This window comes from Trachemys scripta, chromosome 4 (genome assembly GCF_013100865.1).
Source record: "Trachemys scripta elegans isolate TJP31775 chromosome 4, CAS_Tse_1.0, whole genome shotgun sequence".
Lineage (NCBI taxonomy): Eukaryota > Metazoa > Chordata > Testudines > Emydidae > Trachemys > Trachemys scripta.
This window is the reverse complement of record NC_048301.1, coordinates 88111264-88127891: the sequence shown is the minus strand read 5'-3', so window position 1 is coordinate 88127891 and position 16628 is coordinate 88111264. Positions and strand designations below refer to the sequence as shown.

At 41.7% G+C, this 16628-nt stretch overlaps 1 protein-coding gene across 2 annotated transcripts in view; it reads left to right on the top strand.

Moving 5' to 3' along the window:
- The window catches only part of KIF18A (kinesin family member 18A), a 111489-nt gene that overhangs the window by 88331 nt on the left and 6530 nt on the right, over window positions 1-16628 (top strand). For both annotated transcript variants that reach the window (XM_034769862.1, XM_034769861.1), the window contains 2 exons: window positions 14534-15026; window positions 15822-15926. In XM_034769862.1, coding sequence (XP_034625753.1) covers window positions 14534-15026; window positions 15822-15926 — 598 coding nt within the window. The remainder of the gene's footprint in view (window positions 1-14533; window positions 15027-15821; window positions 15927-16628) is intronic.

Genomic DNA, 16628 nt, shown 5'->3' with positions numbered 1-16628 from the left:
AACAGGGGTGGGCAAACTTTTTGGCCTGAGGGCCATATCTGGGTGGGGAAAATTGCATGCAGGGCATGAATGTAGGGTTGGGGCAGGGATGCGGGGTGCGGGAGGGAGTGCAGAGTGTGGAAGGGGGTGCGGGGTGCAGGAAGGGGCTCAAGGCAAGGAGTTGGGGCACAGATGGGTGTGGCATGTATGAGGGGGCTCAGGGCAGGGAGTTGGGGTGCAGGAGGAGTTTGGGGTGCTGGGCTTCAGCCCGGGGCTACTTACCTTGAACAGCTCTGGAGTGACAGTTGCGCACAGCGGGGCTAAGGCATGTCCCTGCAGTCCCTGGCGGTGGGGGCAGAGGGCTCCACCCACTCTCCTCGCCTGCAGGTACCTCCCCTGAAGCTCCCATTGGCCACGGTTCCCCATTCCCAGCCAATGGGAGCTGCAGGGGGCAGTGCCTGCAGGCGAGGGCCGTGCGCGGAGCCGTCTGCCACTCGCTGTCCTAGGGACCTGCAGGGACCTGGTGCCAGCAGCATCTGGGAGCAGCGCGGCGCCAGGCAGCCTTGGCGCCACGGGGGTGACAATCCCACAGGCCGGATCCAAAGCCCTGATGGGCCGGATCCAGCCTGCGGGCCGTAGTTTGCCCACCCCTAAGTACAACTTAAAAATATAGAGTGAGTTTGTTTGTTTGTTACATAACTGCACTCAAAAACAAAACAATGTAAAACTTCAGAGCCTACAAGTGCACTCAGTCCTACTTCTTGTTCAGCCAATTGCTAAGACAAACAAGTTTGTTTACAATTACAGGAGACAATGCTGCCCTCTTCTTATTTACAATGTCACCAGAAAGCAAGACCAGGCATTTTCATGGCATTTCTGTAATCGGCATTGCAAGGTATTTACCTGCCAGATATGCTAAACAATCGCTTGACAGTCCTGATTAAGATCTTCCATGTGTAGTTACCCCTTGTACCGAGGTCTGTAGAAGAGAGTCCTCACAAAAAGGCTTCCAGTCACCACTAACTTCTTTACATGGTGCCCAGGTTTTAACTGCAGTGCTCTTTGCAGTTTCACTTGTTACTTTTTCAGCTTTTAGTTAGAAATGATAGCATTGGCATAGCAGGAAAATAAGAACCCTAGTACACTATGTATGGAAATAACAAAGAGTCTGGTGGCACCTTAAAGACTAACAGATTTATTTGGGCATAAGCTTTCGTGAGTAAAAACCTCACTTCTTCGGTGCATCCGAAGAAGTGAGGTTTTTACTCACGAAAGCTTATGCCCAAATAAATCTGTTAGTCTTTAAGGTGCCACCAGACTCTTTGTTGTTTTTGTAGATACAGACTAACACGGCTACCCCCTGATACTATGTATGGAAATGTGTCTTTTGGAAATATTTGCAGCTCACAGTTTGTCAGACATGTTAATGTGCCTGTAAATTTCCCCTGACAAATAATGCCATAATTAGAAGCATAGAACACAACCAAACTCCTGTGGATGGTGCTGAATCTGCATCAGGAAAAGAAATTACTGCATAAAAACCAGTGTTAGTTAGAACTCCAGTAAAGCCTATGCTATTCCCAACCCAAAAAAAAGTTCAAAGCATTTGATGGATGTAGTGTAATGGTACTTTTCTTATCTGTAAAGCAAAAGCTAGACAAGATGTAACTAAAAAACACCCTGATTTCGATGACAGAAAGATAGGCTCAAGGAATGTTTGCTGGACAAAACTGCTGAGATGTAGATGAAATGCATGCGCTTACAGCATATCTTAATAAATCATTGTGGGTTCAGGAATCCCCCATAAATTACTATCCTATCCTATCCTTATGTATCACAAGCCTTGTATTAAGCTGAACTCTATGGGGGAATGCTCATACTGTGTAGTAAGTGTTATACAAGACAGACGTTCCTTAAACTGTATTAATAATGTAATGACCGATAAGAGTGCCCAAAAATTTACCTGTCTTGCGGTACTTAGCTTCAGTACTATTCTTTCCTTGTAAGATTGGAATAACACAATGTTAAAGACTTCCCTAATTCACTTTGTTTGATACATTTCATGCCCATCTCATGTTTAATTTGTGCCGTAACTACTTGTGAATTTGTGTAAAGCAGCAGTCTGTTACATATGGCTCCTGGGTTCTATGAACTATTTGTATCACCATACTACCTCGGAGTCCTAGTCATGGTTCAGGACCCCCTTGTGGTAGGCCCTGACAAAAACAGAACAAAAAGACTGTTCCCACCTCAAAGGTTTTTACAATCTAAGTATAAAAAAAAGGAAACTAGATGTGGGCGGGGGGAGTAAAGGAAACCATGAGTCAACATTGGTCAACGGGATAGGCAGTGGTCTCAGCACACCAGCAGCCTCACTGTTGTCAAGTTTTTTGTAGGAATCCTGGTGGGGAAGTTTTTGGGGGATTTGAAAGAGGATTAATAGAACTCCCCAGAATAATTCCTAGCGCATATAGTTTAGAAAAATATCAAATCCTGATTTAAAAATGGTCAGTGATGGAAAATCCACCGTGACCCTTGGTAACTTGTTCCAATGATTAAATTACTCTCACCATTAAAAAAATTTAAGAACATGAACATAAGAATGGCCGTACTGGGTCAGACCAAAGGTCCATCTAGCCCAGTATCCTGTCCACTGATAGTGGCCTAACAGGTAATGATCAAGTGATCTCTCTCCTGCCGTACATCACCACCCTCTGACAAACAGAGGCTAGGGACACCATTCCTTACCCATCCTGGCTAATAGCCATTAATGGACTTAACCTCCATGAATTTATCCAGTTCTCTTTTAAACCGTGTTATAGTCCTAGCCGTCACAACCTCCTCAGGCAAGGAGTTCCACAAGTTGACTGTGTGCTGTGTGAAGAAGAACTTCCTTTTATTTGTTTTAAACCTGCTGCCCATTAATTTCATTTGGTGGGCCCCCCTAGTTCTTATATTATGAGAACACTTTCTCCACGTCACTCATGGATTTTATATACCTCTATCATATCCCCCCTTAGTCTCCTCTTTTCCAAGCTGAAAAGACCTAGCCTCTTTAATCTCTCCTCATATGGGACCCATTCCAAACCCCTAATCATTTTAGTTGCCCTTCTCTGAACCTTTTCTAATGCCAGTATATCTTTTTTGAGATGAGACCACATCTGTATGCAGTATTCAAGATGTGGGCGTACTATGAATTTATATAAGGGCAATAAGATATTCTCCGTCTTGTTCTCTTATTCCCTTTTAATGATTCCTAACATCCTGTTTGCTTTTTTGATCGCCACTGCACACTGCGTGGACGTCTTCAAAGATCTATCCATGATGACTCCAAGATCTTTTTCCTGATTAGTTGTAGCCAAATTAGCCCCCATCATATTGTATGTATAGTTGGGGTTATTTTTCCCAATGTGCATTATTTCACATTTATCCACAGTAAATTTCATTTGCCATTTGTTGTACAATCACTTAAGGACCCTTGGGAACACCACTAGTTACCCCTCTCCATTCTGAAAATTTACCATTTATTCCTACCCTTTGTTCCCTGTCTTTTAACCAGTTATCAATCCATGAAAGGATCTTCCCTCCTATCCATGACAACTTAATTTACATAAGAGCCTTTGGTGAGGCCTTTTGAGTTTTTGGCTAGCTGTTCTTCAAACTCCTTTTTGGCTTTTCTTATTACATTTTTACACTTAATTTGGTGGTTTTAATGCTCCTTTCTATTTACCTCATTAGGATTTGACTTCCACTTTTTAAAAGATGCCTTTTTATCTCCCACTGCTTCTTTTACATGGTTGTTAAGCTACGCTGGCTCTTTTTTAGTTTTTACTGTGTTTTTTAATTTGGGATATACATTTAAGTTGGGCCTCTATTATGGTGTCTTTGAGAAGTGTCCATGCAGCTTGCAGGAATTTCACTCTAGTCACTGTACTTTTTAATTTCTGTTTAACCCCCTCATTTTTGCATAGTTCCCCTTTCTGAAGTTAAATGCCACAGTGTTGGGCTATTTTCACCTTGTTTCCAGTCTGAATTTGTCTAGCTTCAATCTCCAGTCATTGAATTGTGTTATACCTTTCTCTGCTAGATTGAAGAGCCCATTATTAAATATTTGTTCCCCATGTAGGTACTTATAGAATGTAATCAAGTCACCCCTTAACCTTCCCTTTGTTAAGCTAAATAGATTGAGCTCCTTGAGTCTATATAAGGCATGTTTTCTAATCCTTTAATCATTGTCATGGCTCTTCTCTGAACCCTCTCCAATTTATCAGCATCCTTCTTGAATTGGGGGCACCAGAACTGGACACAATATTATAGGAATGGTTGCACCAGTGCCAAATACAGAGGTAAAATATCCTCTCTATTTCTACTCAAGACTCCCTTGTTGATGCATCCCGAGATCGCATTAGCTCTTTTGGCCACAGCATCACACTGGGAGCTCATGTTCAGCTGATTATTCACCAAAATCCCCAGATCTTTTTCTGAGATACTGCTTCCCAAGATAGAGTTCTCCCATCTGTAAGTAAAAACATAAGAACTACCATATTGGGTCAGACCAAAGGTCCATCTAGCCCAATATCCTGTCTTCCGACAGTGGCCAATGCCAGGTTCCCCAGAAGGAATGAACAAGCAATCATCAAGTGATCCATTCCCTGTGCTCATTCCCAGCTTCTGGCAAACAGAGGCTAGGGACACCATCCCTGCCCATCCTGGCTAATAGCCATCGATGGACCTATCGTCCATGAATTTATCTAGTTCTTTTTTGAACCCTGTTATAGTCTTGGTCTTCACAACATCCCCTTGAAAAGAGTTCCACAGGTTGACTGCGTAGTGTGAAGAAATAGTTCCTTTTGTTTGTTTTAAACCTGCTGCCTATTAATTTCATTTGGTGACCCCTAGTCCTTGTGTTATGAGGAGGAGTGAATAACATTTCCTTATTTTCTTCCTTGACACTAGTCATGATTTTTATAGACTTCAACCATATCCCCCCTTAGTCGTCTCTTTTCCAAGCAGAAAACTCCCAGTCTTATTAATCTCTCCTCATATGGCAGCCGTTTCATACCCCTAATCATTTTTGTTGCCGTTTTCTGAACCTTTTCCAAGTCCAGTATATCTTTTTTGAGATGGGGTGACCACATCGGCACACAGTATTCAAGATGTGAGCGTACCATAGATTTATATAGAGGCAAAATATTTTCTCCCTTATTATCTATCCCTTTCTTAATGATTCCCAACATTCTGTTCGATTTTTTGATTGCCACTGCACATTGAGTGGATGTTTTCAGAGAACTATCCACAATGACTCCAAGATCTCTTTCTTGAGTGGTAACAGCTAATTTAGACCCCTTCATTTTATATGTATAGTTGGAATTATATTTTCCAGTGGGCATTACTTTGCATTTATCATCATTGAATTTAATCTGCCATTTTGTTGCCCAGTCACCCAATTTTGAGAGATCCTTTTGTAGCTCTCTGCAGTCTGCCTGGGACTTAACTATCTTGAGTAGTTTTGTATCATCTGCAAATTTTGCACCTCACTGTTTACCCCTTTTTCCAGATCATTTATGAAATGTTGAATAGGACTGGTCCCAGTACAGACCCCTCGGGGACACCACTATTTACCTCTCTCCGTTCTGAAAACTGACCATTTATTCCTACCCTTTGTTTCCTATCTTTTAACCTGTTACCAATCCATGAGAGGATTCCCTCTTATCCCATGACAGCTTACTTTTGCTTAAGAGCCTTTGGAGAGGGACTTTGTCAAAGGCTTTCTGAAAATCTAAGTATACCATATCCACTGGATCCCCCTTGTCCACATGCTAGTTGACCTCCTCGAAGAATTCTAGCAAATTGGTGAGGCATGATTTCCCGTTTACAAAAAACATGTTGACTCTTCCCCAACTAATTCATCTATGTTCATCTATGTGTCTGACATATGACAGAGACACAGGACAATATGTTAGTTTTGCTGATATTTATGGGGAATTCCTCCCAAGTATGAGGTGCAGCCTCTGAGAAAGCATGATGGTGCTTGTTAACATTTTAACAAGTGGACAATAGAGGCTGGCATCATAGGCCAATTGGAGGTGTGGGTGTCAACACCTGTATAGCAAATGGGATGATAGGTAGGCTGGGAATTGGCCATGGAAACAAGTAGCTTATGTTTAATGCAATAGAGAAGTGGGACCCAGTGGAGTGATGTAAAGAGACGGGTGACATGAGCAAAGGGGATTAGCAGCAGCATTTTTAATGGATATGAGCAGGACAAGGTTGCATTAATCAAGGCCAGAGAAGAATGATGCAGTCATTGGAATGTGAGATAATGAGATCTTGGACATGTTTTACTGTATGGATGAATAGGAAAGGCTATCACTGGATACATCTACACTACAGCTGAGAGCTAGACTCAAGCTAACATGCTAAAAATAGCAAGGTAGGCATTGCAGCGTGGGCAGCGGCTTGGGCCAGCCACCCAAGTTTAGGCCCTGAGGGGCAGGCAGGCTTGGAGTCGGGCAGTTAGCTCAAGCTGCCAACTGTGTCGCTACAGCCACACTGCTATTTTTAGCATACTAGCTTGAGTAGAGGTAATGCGAGTCTGTCTATCCAGGTGGAGACACACGCTCCCAGCTGCAATGTAAATATAATCTTAGGATATGTCTACACAGCCGACGTTAAAGCGCTGCCACGGCAGCACTTTAATGTGGCTGTGTAGTCACGGCTCCAGCACTAGGAGAGTTCTCCCAGCACTGTAATAAAACCACCTCCATGAGGGGCATAGCTACCAGCGCTGGGAGCGCAGCTACCAACTCTGTAGTACTATCTGCACTGCCACTTTACAGCGCTGAAACTTGCAGTGCTCCGGAGGGAGGTGGGGGGGGCGTGTTCACACCCTTGAGCGAAGAAAGTTTCAGCGCTGTAAGTAGCAGTGTAGACAAGGCCTTAGAGATGTTGGTTGCATCTGCATAACAAGATTTAGATGTAGCCTGGATGTAAGGACCTAGAAAGAAAGATGTCTTTCCTCCTCCATCATGAATGATGTGAAGAAAGTGAATAAGGAAGTTTTATTTATCACTTCATATAATATAAGAACATGGGGTCACCTAATGAAATGAAAAGGCAGCAGGTTTAAAACAAACAAAGGAGGAAATACTGCTTCACACAACACACAGTCAATCTGTGGAACTCATTGCCAGGGGATATTGTGAAGGCCAAAACTATAACTGGGTTCAAAAAAGAATTAGGTTCATGGAGGCCATCGATGGCTATTAACCAAGATGGTCAGGGATTCGACCCCATTCTCTGGGTGCTCCTAAGTCTCTGACTGCCAGATGCTGGGATTGGATGACAGGATGGATCACTTGATAATTGCTTTGTTCTGTTCATTCCCTTTGAGGCATCTGGCATTGGCTGCCATCAGAAGACAGGATACTGGGCTAGATGGACACAGCCTAGCTGTTCTTATGTTCTTCCACAGCTCATGTGTCTTTTCTCCTTTCTGGCTTTGACGCTTTGCTCTCTAGTTCCAGACTTAGCTAGCCTGAGCCTGTGACAGTAACATTGTAAGCAGTGTTGACAACTCTCATAATTTTCTCATGAATCTCACAATATTTAGTGTTTTTTCTTAAAGCCCCATATGCTAGAATCAAGAGATTACAATAGGATATTCCCTTTATTTCTAGTATCTTGGCCACTTTGCCGTAGTATTCTGTTTCATTTTAACTTGTTCTTTACTATGAATTTCATTCTGGTTATGTTAGTTATTTTAAAGGCATTTTTATTCCTAGCTTATATTTGCCCAAATAGAACCCCTGCAATCTGCTTTTTATTAATGTACTTGTTTTGCAGTATGAAATATTTCTTACTGTGATGAAGTTCAACAAATTATTAATGTTGGCAATAATTTTGTGTTCTCCACCTATCTAATTCATGGCTTAAATGCTCACATTTACAGTTAATTTAAAAGTGTTTTCTGTATTTAGTCTTGTAGAAGCTTCTAAAACTTGGCACTCCCTCCACGATGTTTGTGTATCACAGACTTCCTTCCTAGTCATTCTTAGGACATTTCAATAACCCAGCATCTTACAGTAAGCAAACTTTCTGAAATTGGAACCTCATTGTCGGAATGTAACGGCAGACAAATAGAACACTAACCACTACTTTTTCCCGAAACACACACTTTCAGATGCATATAAGCTGCAGCAAAGCCTCATAAATTAATATTTAAAAATGTGTCCTGAAATGTTTAATGGATAGTTGTTTCAAAGACTAGAAATGGATTTGCTGGATAAAGCTTTGTTGGATTTCAGAATATAAGCTGTCCAAAAACCCTTAAATGGAAGCCTTGGTCACAATTTTTAGTTGTGACAGAAGGTACGTATTCAGAATAAAGGGCATTCGTTTTACAGTAAAAATGTATACAGCACTTGACAAAAGGCCAAGGATGAGAGAGCGGACCTTGTAGTGAACTATAAATGGAATCATTAGTGCTCTTGCAAGAGCGCCAATTGAAAGTAGTTTATAAACCAAAAAAAAAAAAAAAAAACCCCTCTTGCCTATTATCGACCAATGGGCTTTGAGAAAAATAGCTGTCTGTACCACAGTAGGGCTATAAAAGATAGAGGTAGGGGAAATTAAATGAGACTGGGAAATTATTTTTGAAACATATCTCCCATTTATGCTACACTCAAACAAAAATTCCACAGCCGTGAAATGAAACAGTATAATGAAAAAAAGCCTGTTGAAAGTCTTTGGGTTAAGTTTAGAGGCAAGAGCAACAAGAGTTATGTCATGGTGGATCAGAAGGATGAGGTAGACGAGGTTTTCTTCGGACAACTAACTGAAGTTTCCAGATCACAGGCCCTGGTTCTAATGGGGGACTTCAATCACCCTGACATCTGCTGGGAGAGCAATACAGCAATGCACAGACAATCCAGGAAGTTTTTGGAGAGTGTTGGGGACAACTTCCTGGTACCAAGTGCAGGAGGAACCAACTAGGGGTCGTGCTCCTCTTGATCTGCTGCTTACAAACAGGGAAGAATTGGTAGGGGAAGTAGAAGTGGGTGGCAACCTAGGCAGCAGTGACTATAAGATAGTTGAAATCAGGATCCTGACAAAAGGAAGAAAGGAGAATAGCAAAATACGGACCCTGGACTTCAGAAAAGCAGACTTAGACTCCCTTGGGGAACTGATGGGCGGGATCCCCTGGGAGACTAATATGAGGGGGCAAGGAGTCCAGGAAAGCTGGCTGTATTTTAAAGAAGCCTTATTGAGGGTGCAGGAACAAACCCTCCCGATGAGCAGAAAGAATAGCAAATATGGCAGGCGACCAGCTTGGCTTAACAGTGAAATCTTTGGTGATCTTAAACTCAAAAAGGAAGCTTATAAGAAGTGGAAATTTGGACAGATGATTAGGGAGGAGTATAAAAACATTGCTAGAGCATGCAGGGGTGTAATCAGGAAGCCCAAGGGATGTGAAGGGTAACAGGAAGGGTTTCTGCAGGTATGTTAATAACAAGAAGAAGGTCAGAGTAAGTGTGGAACCCTTATTGAATGAGGCAACATAGTGACAGATGATGTGGAAAAAGCTGAAGTACTCAATGACTCATAGACTCATAGACTTTAAGGTCAGAAGGGACCATTATGATCATCTGGTCTGACCCCCTGCATGCTGCAGGCCGCAAGACCCTTCCCTGGACTCTACCGTTGAAGTCCCCAATCCTGTGTTTTAGTGACTTCAATCGGCTGAGACCCTCCTGCTAGTGATCCCTGCCCCATGCTGCGGAGGAAGGCGAAAAACCTCCAGAGGCTCAGCCAATCTACCCTGGAGGAAAATTCCTTCCCGACCCCAAATATGGCGATCAGTAATACCCCGAGCATATAGGCAAGAGTCTCTAGCCTGACCCTTGTTGGCCATTATGTTATTCATGTACCATTGCTTGGTTTTCCTTGGCTACTATGTTTTATCATTAAACCATTCCCTCCATAAACTTATCCAACTTAATCTTAAAACCAGACAGGTCCGTCGCCCCCACCGTTTCCCTCGGAAGGCCGTTCCAATATTTCACCCCTCTGACGGTCAGAAACCTTCGTCTAATTTCAAGCCTAAACTTCCCCCCGGCCAGTTTGTATCCATTCGTTCTCGTGTCCACATTAGTACTAAGCTGGAATAATTCCTCTCCCTCCCTTGTATTAGCCCCTCTGATATATTTAAAGATAGCAATCATATCCCCCCTCAGCCTTCGCTTTGTCAGACTAAACAACCCAAGCTCCTCTAATCTCTTTTCATACGACAGGTTTTCCATTCCTCTGATCATCTTAGTCGCCCTTCTCTGCACCCGTTCCAGTTTGAGTTCATCTTTTTTAAACATTGGAGACCAGAACTGCACACAGTACTCCAAATGAGGTCTGACCAGCGCCTTATACAACGGAAGCAGGACCTCCCTATCCCTACTAGATATACCACGCCTAATACATCCCAAGACCGCATTGGCTTTTTTCACCGCCACGTCACATTGTCGACTCATAGTCATCCTGCGGTCCACAAGGACCCCTAGGTCCTTCTCCTCTTCCGTTGCTTCTAACCAATGCGTCCCCATCTTGTAACTAAAATTGTTATTATTCATCCCCAAGTGCATCACCTTACACTTTTCACTATTAAATTTCATCCTATTTCTGATACTCCAATTCACAAGCTCATTCAAGTCTCCCTGCAGAATATCCCTATCCTCCTCCGAGTTTGCAACTCCTCCCACCTTCGTATCATCCGCAAACTTTATCAGCCCACTCTTGCAATCGGTCCCGAGGTCAGTTATAAATAGATTAAATAAGATGGGTCCCAAAACCGAACCTTGAGGCACTCCACTAGTAACCTCCCTCCAACCCGACAATTCACCCTTTAATACGACCCGCTGCATTCTCCCCATTAACCAATTCCTTATCCATCTCTGGATTTTCATATCGATCCCCATGTTTTTCATTTTAACCAATAATTCCTCATGGGGTACTGTATCAAACGCTTTACTGAAATCCAGGTATATTAGGTCCACCGCATTTCCCTTATCTAATAAGTCCGTTACTTTCTCAAAGGAGGAGATCAGATTCGTTTGGCACGATCTGCCCTTCGTAAAACCATGCTGTAATTTATCGCATTTGCCATTAACCTCAAGGTCCTCAACTAGTTTCTCTTTCAGAATCTTCTCCAACACCTTGCACACTACTGATGTTAAACAATGCTTTTTTTGCCTCTGTCTTCACAGACAAGGTCAGTTCCCAGACTGCTGCACTGGGCAACACAGTATGGGAAGGAGGTGAGCAGCCCTCTGTAGCGAAAGAACAGGTTAAGGACTATTTAGAAAAGTTGGACTTGTACAAGTCCATGGATCCAGATCTAATGCATCCAAGGGTGCTGAGGGAGTTGGTTGATGTGATTGCAGAGCCATTGGCCATTATCTTTGAAAATTCGTGGCAATTGTGGGAGGTCCTGGACAATTGGAAAAAGGCAAATATAGTGCCCATATTTTAAAAAGGGAAGAAAGAGAACCCAGGTAACTATAGACCAGTCAGCCTCACTTCAGTCCCTGGCAAAATCATGGAGCAGTACTCAAGGAATCCATTTTGAAGCACTTGGAGGAAAGGAACAGTCAGCATGGACTCACCAAGGGCAAGTCATGCATGACTAACCTAATTGCCTTCTACGATGAGATAATTGGCTCTGTGGATATGGGGAAAGTGATGGTTGTGATATAGCTTGACTTTAGTAAAGCTTTCTATACGGTCTCCCACAGTATTCTTGCTAGCAAGTTAAAAAAGTCTGGATGGGATGAATGGGCTATAAGGTGGATAGAAAGATAGATTGTTGGGCTCAATGGGTAGTGATCAATGGCTCGATGTCTAGTTGGCAGCCAGTATCAAGCAGAGTGCCCCAAGGGTCAGTCCTGGAGCCGGTTTTGTTTAACATCTTAATTAATGATCTGATGGGATGAATTGCATGCTTAGCAAGTTCGCAGATGACACTAAAATGGGGGGAGAGGTAGATACGGTGGAGGATAGGGATAGGGTCCAGAGTGACCTAGACAAATTGGAGGATTGGGCCAAAAAAAATCTGATGAGGTTCAACAAGGACAAGTGCAGAGTCCTGCACTTAGGAAGGAAGAATCCCATGCACCGCTACAGGCTGGGGACCCACTGAATAAGCAGCAGTTTTGCAGAAAAGGACCTGGGGATTACAGTGGACGAGAAGCTGGATATGAGTCAGCAGTGTGCCCTTGTTGCCAAGAAGGCCAATGGCATATTGGGCTGTATTAGGAGGAGCATTGCCAGCAGATCGAGGGAAGTGATTATTCCCCTCTATTCGGCATTGGTGAGGCCACACCTAGAGTATTGTGTCCAGTTTTGGTCCCCCCACTACAGAAGGGATGTGGACAAATTGGAGAGAGTCCAGCAGAGGGCAACAAAAATGATTAGCGGGCTGGGGCACATGACTTATGAAGAGAGGCTGAGGGAACTGGGGTTATTTAGTGTGCAGAAGAGAAGAGTGAGGAGGGATTTCATAGCAGCCTTCAACTACCTGAAAGGGGGGTTCAAAGGGGATGGAGCTAGGCTGGTCTCAGTGGTGGCAGATGACAGAACAAGAAGCAATGGTCTCAAGTTGCAGTGGGGGTGGTCTAGGTTGGCTATTAGGAAATACTTTTTCACTAGGAGGGTGGTGAAGCACTGGAATGGGTTACCTAGGGAGGTTGTGGAATCTCCATCCTTAGCGGTTTTTAAGACCCGGCTTGACAACGCCCTGGCTGGGGTGATTTAGTTGGTGTTGGTCCTGCTTTGAGCAGGGGATAGGACTAGATGACCTCCTGAGGTCTCTTCCAACCCTAATATTCTACGATTCTATGATTGTTTCTCTATTTACATTTCACTACTGCCCTCCCCTTTACTGCACGGAAAAGGTATTGTGGTTAAGCTTTAGTTACAAACTAAAATTAGTTTATTATTTGCTATGTGCTGTCTGGTCTTATAGTTTGTATATACTGTAATTTTGTGGCAAAAATGAGAGTTGTTATATTACCTATTTTTTTTATCAACTTTCTATCCTTAAAACATTTTTCGAGCTGTTAAAAGCTCTAGGGTAATCTCTGTGGGAGAAGACTAAAGTTAAGGAACGTTTCAGGTTGATAAACTCAAAATTCACTTCTAAAATTGCATTCAGTTTTTTCTCAGTCAAAAGTTTTTTCAGCAGTCCTCCTGAATGAGTACTGCAGTTTAACATTTCAGATTATTTCCTGAGCAAGCTATGAACTACTTACCTGGTCATAAGAATTAAACAAGCAGAGTAGAGGTAAAGTGTGATTCTGAGACTGCAAATTGAAGTGAAGCCAGTCCATAGTAGGTGTAATTTTAAGCATATCAGAGTTTACTTCATCAGTTTAAAAGTTAAAATGAAAGTAAAATATAGGAACATTTCACTTTTATGACTGGCCTCTATTAGCTTCGATTTGTAACATGAGAATTGTTTTACTTATATTATAAACTACCCATTGACCAGGGTCACCACTAACCCAGCTATTTAAACAATGGTATATATCTTACACTGATTCTCCTTTGCTAACAACTTCAGCAAAAATAGAATCTTCCCTCTTTTCTCCCCTCAGTTGTTTTTGTTTTAAATCAAGCCATAATACTTTAGTCATTCCACTTTCTGAGGGGGTAAATAAAGTATTCTCTGCTAGGTGTGATCATGGATGTCTACTTTATTGCTTCCTTTGACATTTTAAAGATTTTCAGAAAACGTTTATTGTTTGTTGGAAATGGGGTTGTTTTTAGAAGAGTGACAAGATCCAATGTAACCTTTCTACTCTTCTCTTTTCTTATTAGCTCCAAGGTTTCTTCCCTGTTCTCATCTCCTCCTCTACTCTCCACTTGTTATAACAATCCTCTCTCCTTCCACCTCATGACCACACCTGCCCCACAGTGTGCAATACTTACTAGAAGTCAGCCAAACTAACAATGGCTACATTGTGGGGGCAGTTGTGGCCAGGTGCTCTTTTTTTTTTTTTTTTTTTTAGGAAAAATAATAACTTATGACTTAAAATCTTCAGGAACAACTAAGGTGTACAATAGCTAACCTGTGTAATCATCTGATCTTACTTGCGTTATCTTTATGCACCATTCCCTGGTCACTGTCTTCTTTCTGTTTTTTCGTCACACTCATCTGGAGTGTGTTGTTTGAACTTAGATTGTAAGCTCTTTAGGACAGAGATCTGTGTGCATGCGTGTGTGCAGCACCTTGCACAACAGAGCCCAAATTTTGCAGTACAGGTAACTACCATAATAGAAATAATTGTATTCTTTCCTTTAAATACAAATGTGTTCATTTAACAGAAGTTATTTCTAATAGCTTTTTTTTGCATAGACGTTTACTTTTTTTGGCAGAGGAGGGAGGAAAGAGGGGCAAAGAAATGAAACCAGCTACACTAGTTTGGATTGTGGGTGAGTGGGAAAGCAGTGTTCTAATGAACAGAGTTTCGGTAAACTGCTAACTAGTCTTCACTGTGTTGAACAGGTACACCTTCAGGAGTGCCTTCAGAAGAAAACAAGAAAAATGTGCAACATGTAAGCGAATGTGCAATCCCTCCACAAAAAAGAACAAGGCGGAAGCTCATGAACTCTCCAGCAACAGCACAAAGTCCTGAAGCTTCTGAACAGTCTAGCCTTAGTTGCCTGGAGGATTCCCTCAGCAAGGAGGTCCGTCCTATTGTATACACACCAGAAGTTTGCAGAAAATCTATGTCAATCTTTTGTACACAGACTGTGGTAAAGCAACCATTACAAGTAGCAAGCCTTCCCGAAGTTAACAATTGTAATGTAGACATTCATTTCCCTTTGAAAGAAGAGTGTGACATGGACTTCACATATAACATGATACCAGAATGTGAACAGACAGACATGAACTCAACAGTGACTCTGTACGAAGGTACAAGTAACACAAATGACCCTTCTGCTGACTTGTCTGAAAAGGAGTCGCACCTGTGCAGCAACAGCAGTGTTTTACAAAGGTAGTTATGTGCATCCGTGCATGAGGAGAACTCCTCATTCTTTTCCTATTCCTCTTTTCCTACATGCTTTGTTTTATATTGCTTCTTTTCATGCAATCTGTTTTAATTATACTGTTTTCTATTTTTCTAGTAAACTTAAATAACTAATGATGTGATTTTTTTTTTTTTTTCTTCAGAAGTTCTCAGCATTGGTCATTGTGGTCAATAGTAAAATTTCCATTGACTTCAGTGCGGAGGAGAGTCAAGCCAACACTTAGCATTTTTCAAACTCCTATCCTGTTTTAATAAGACATTAAAAACAAACTACAAATTAAGTTGTTAAATTTTCTGGTCATTTTGGATGTATTTTGCTACCTAATAGACTGGAGATGAGGTAGAGGGCACTTACTGGGAGTCAGGAAAACTGGGTACTATTCCCAGTACTGCTTCTGTGTGGCTTTAGAAAAACTGAGATTCAGAGAAGTTAAGAAATGTTCCTATCTGTAAAATGGGGAAATACTAATCATCCTTCAAAGGCACTTTGTAGTCCCCTGATGAAAACTGCCATATATATGTTAACTACTAATATCGTAGTACCATGTTTTGGCTTTCAAAAGGAAAGTTATAAAGTATGTCCTTACCTTTCAAAAAAGACATTATAACTATATTTCTGCTTTTATTTGGAATAAGTTCATTTTATTACCAGTACTGTGTTTTTCAGTTGAAAAACACTTACTTGGCTTAAAGTGAGAAATAACTGTTTTCACACAGGATAGGGTTTTCATAATTTAAATTAGTATCTTATTTTAATTTCAGACTTGGTCTCCCATCATTGCTGAACAGAAATCCTGGTCCAATACATGAGCAGCCTTCTTATATGGCAATGACTTCTGCTGCTGAGAGAAAAAGAAAGTTATTAAGGTAATTTTAAAACAGTGTCTGTTCTACTGCCATTCAAATGAGCTTTTACCTACTGCTTTCATTTTCATCACAATTCTCATCCTGTAACATTTTCCCACATGTGAAGAAGTTTTTACCAAGTCACTGGTATCCAGAAATATGAGAAATTATTCTGACCCACAGTGGCTTTGACAATTCAGATTTAAGTATTAACCTTCCCAGGTTACGTAGAATCTGTTCTTAAGGGGTTTTTTATACGAACTATTTTTTAGTTTTAGTAGAATCAATACAGACTAACATTGCATTTTCTATAACTGTCTTACACTATATGTGGGAAAACGACTTCTGATTTAGAAGGGGAAATTGCATCATCAATTTGAAAATCAAATCGCTATCTGAAAATGTTGTGCCTACTGTTACAGAAAACACTGAAGATTACCAAAACTGAAAGAGATAAGAAATGTTTTTCATGCATTTGACATCACTCTGTGTGTGTTATCAATTTCACTATTTTGTTAGTAAGTTACAATTTCTGTCTCAACCATTATAACTTCACTCTCATGAACTGCACTACTTAGATCCTGAAAGAGGATGTTTACTAGTAATAGCAGAGGCAAAGCTGAAACTGGAAGGGCAGCAAGCAGACTTCTATGCAAGGGAAGGGCATGAAGGATAAAGGGAGGCCTCATGTTTTGTGGAGTTACTTTGTGGCCTGTAAAAAAT